Source organism: Buceros rhinoceros, unplaced genomic scaffold, assembly GCF_000710305.1.
Source record: "Buceros rhinoceros silvestris isolate BGI_N320 unplaced genomic scaffold, ASM71030v1 scaffold658, whole genome shotgun sequence".
Lineage (NCBI taxonomy): Eukaryota > Metazoa > Chordata > Aves > Bucerotiformes > Bucerotidae > Buceros > Buceros rhinoceros.
In genome coordinates, this window is record NW_010424837.1 from 1,317 (window position 1) to 4,108 (window position 2,792).

General features: G+C 60.1%; 1 protein-coding gene across 1 annotated transcript in view; it reads right to left on the reverse strand.

The window, feature by feature from the left end:
* Positions 1-253: 253 nt before the first annotated feature.
* LOC104497629 (zinc finger protein RFP-like) overlaps positions 254-2,792 on the reverse strand; it is a gene marked incomplete at its 5' end in the record, with an annotated part of 3,455 nt that continues 916 nt past the window's right edge. Inside the window, 6 exons of the mRNA XM_010140904.1 lie at positions 254-448; positions 552-754; positions 1,048-1,077; positions 1,239-1,348; positions 2,113-2,144; positions 2,279-2,435. Coding sequence (XP_010139206.1) covers positions 254-448; positions 552-754; positions 1,048-1,077; positions 1,239-1,348; positions 2,113-2,144; positions 2,279-2,435 — 727 coding nt within the window. The remainder of the gene's footprint in view (positions 449-551; positions 755-1,047; positions 1,078-1,238; positions 1,349-2,112; positions 2,145-2,278; positions 2,436-2,792) is intronic.

The following is a 2,792-nucleotide window of genomic DNA, read 5'->3' on the forward strand; positions in this document are numbered from 1 at the left end:
CCAGGCTGGCAGTTCCTGGAGGCCTAATGGGGCAGAAACGGCTCCTCGGGGATGACTTCCCCCTTCCCTGGGGCAGCTGGAGGGTTGAAGGTTCTCCAGTCCCTCCAGGCCAGGCTGGCAGTTCCTGGAGGCTCCTCAGAGCTCTGCAGACCTCCCACTCCACACAACCCGCAGCCGTGGAGGCTCCTGGGACAAAGCTTGGCCCACAGTGGGGTTTCACGCCCTTTTTGCTCCTGTGCTTTGGGGAAGAAGGTCAACACAGTTGGAGGTGAATGTCGCCCTCCACCAGGAACCAGGGGTAGATGGTTTCCCCATGGAAAGACGCCTCCTGGAACGTGAAGATCTGCCTCTTGGTGTTGGCATCAAAAAACGCCACCTGCCCTTGCTGGAGGTCCAGGACAACCTGCAGCCGCTGGGGAACTTTGAGGAGGTTGAAGGGTTTGATCTTCTGGGAAGTCAGGAGCCTGAATGTGTCCGTGACGTGAAACAGGGCCCACACATCCTCGTTGGGTGTCATGGGGAAGGAACAGCCCCTCAACACCCCCCGCAGCCCACGTGCCATGACCAGCCACCTCCACCTCCCAGCAGTGACGGCCCGAGGAGAAGCCCCTCGAACCCAACACGCAGGGACACGACTGGAACCTCTCAGGGGCTGAGGGCAGGTCCTGTGCCTTCTTCACCCAGCGCATGGACCTGTGGTTGTCTGCGATGAGGAGCTGAGCATGGGCTGTCTTTGGGTCCAGCATCACCTGTGCTGGAGGAGGAGACAGAGTCAAGCTGGTGGCAGCGCTTTCTGGGAGGGCAAAAGGCTCTTTCTGTCCCTTCCCACCCACGTGACGTGGTTGAGGCCCCTCCAGGCATCGCCTCGTGGTGGGACCGGTATGGGAGAAGGAGGGCAGGAGCCAGTAGAGGAGCTGAGGCAAATATATGGGAGAAGGAGGGCAGGAGCCAGTAGAGCAGCTGAGGTAAATCTTTGGGGGCGGCAGAGCTCATCTGACTCTGGTGTTGGCTGCTGGACACGGTTGGGGACGGGGTTGACTCACTTACCCCTTACGGGCAGGTGGAAGTCCACAAAGTCTAGAGGAAAGAAAGAGGAGAACGTGAGTGGCAGGAGAAGGTTCTGGACGTCCACCAAGACCCAGCGAGTCAGGAATGATCTTGGGGGAACATTGGGAAATTGGAGGAAGCTCCATCCCATCCCACCGTGAAGCACGATGTGCTTTTCCCCTCCCCGGCACCTCGAATCGTCTCCATTGCCTCCGTTGTGATTTCCACCGCTAAAGCCTTGAATTTCTCCTCCAGCCTGAGGGTGATATCGGGTGGCTGTGAGATCGGTTCCTGCTGGCACCTGGGAGGAAGGAGGGGACGGGGTCAGTGGTCATGCCCAGTTGTGGTTGGTGACTCAACGCGGTATCAGCAGACAACAGGGACAGGACGATGGAGAGGGCTGCATCCCCACGGGTGGTTATTGGTCTCCTTCATCCACAGGAGGATGAGGCAGTTGGGAAAGAGCCCTACTGGGAACCCTGGGAAGACCCACCCATGGTCCAGGGACTGGGCTGAAGCTCTGTGCTGGAGGAGAACTGGTGGCCCCGGAGCTGCTGAGCTGCCCTGTGGGCTTAAGTCCTGCCAATGGACACCTGCGGTTGCCGCAGCGCCTCCTGCGCCCTACTGGGAACCCTGGGAAGACCCACCCATGGTCCAGGGACTGGGCTGAAGCTCTGTGCTGGAGGAGAACTGGTGGCCCCGGAGCTGCTGATCTACCCTGTGGGCTTCAGCCCTGCCCATGGACCCCTGGGTTGTCCCCAGCTCCTCCTGCCAGCCCTGCCCTGACCCTCCTCACTCAGGGACGTGGGATGGGGGCTGTGGCCGGTGACCTCTCTGCTCCCCATGAAGCTCCACGAGGAGTCACCAGCCTTGGCCACGCCATGACAGCTCGTTCCGGGGAGATGGTGATGCAGGGCCGTTTCTCCAGCAGTGGCTTCAGACTCTTCCCCCCCGCACACCCCAAATTCACTTTGCGAGAGTTGTGGGAACTCGCGTCCTTCCCTGGTGGAGCCTTGTCACCCCCGTCCTGCTGGGGGAGGTGGACAGTGCTGAAGGGCCACGTACCTGCTCAGGGTGAAGTTGATGTAGTGGATTTTCTGGATGGTAGAGAAAAAGAAGTTTAGTGACCTTGAGTCCCTCCCCTTGGACCACTTTGAGGAAGTCCCTGGAGACCAAACCAGTGCCCAGCCAGCACCTTCCCAGCAAGCCTGGGTGTCGCCCAAGATCTCACCTTCAGGACATCCCTGTCTGGCCGCTGGGCCAGCCTCTCCAGTTCATCGATGAGCGTGTCCAGGCGCGTGGTCTCCTTCAAGAGCCCATCAAGGACCTTTTTATGGGCGATGGTGGCCTCTGCGTCCAGCTGCCACAGCTTGGCCAAAGCAATGGCCCTTGCGCACAGCAATGGCCCCCTGCTGCTCCAGGGCCTTGTGCAGCTCCTGGTACTGGGTCACAATCTTCTGCTTTTCAGCTCGTGTCCTCCTCTGCCGAGGGCAAGAGTGGGACGAGAGCACTGGAAGTCAATGGGAGGTCGCGCAACGGAAGCACCCACTGAAAAGAGGCGTCTGGAGAAGATAGAACTGCCCCACCCCACACCCCTCGAGCATCACCCACCCATGGGAGAGAGGAAGAGGAGATGTTCCTCCTTCCTGCTCTCCTGTCCCACCAAGGAGAGCCAAGGGGCACCTACGGTGTGGTCCTGGGCTTGGACTTCTTGGTGCTTCCTGGAGGAGTGAAGTGCCTACCGC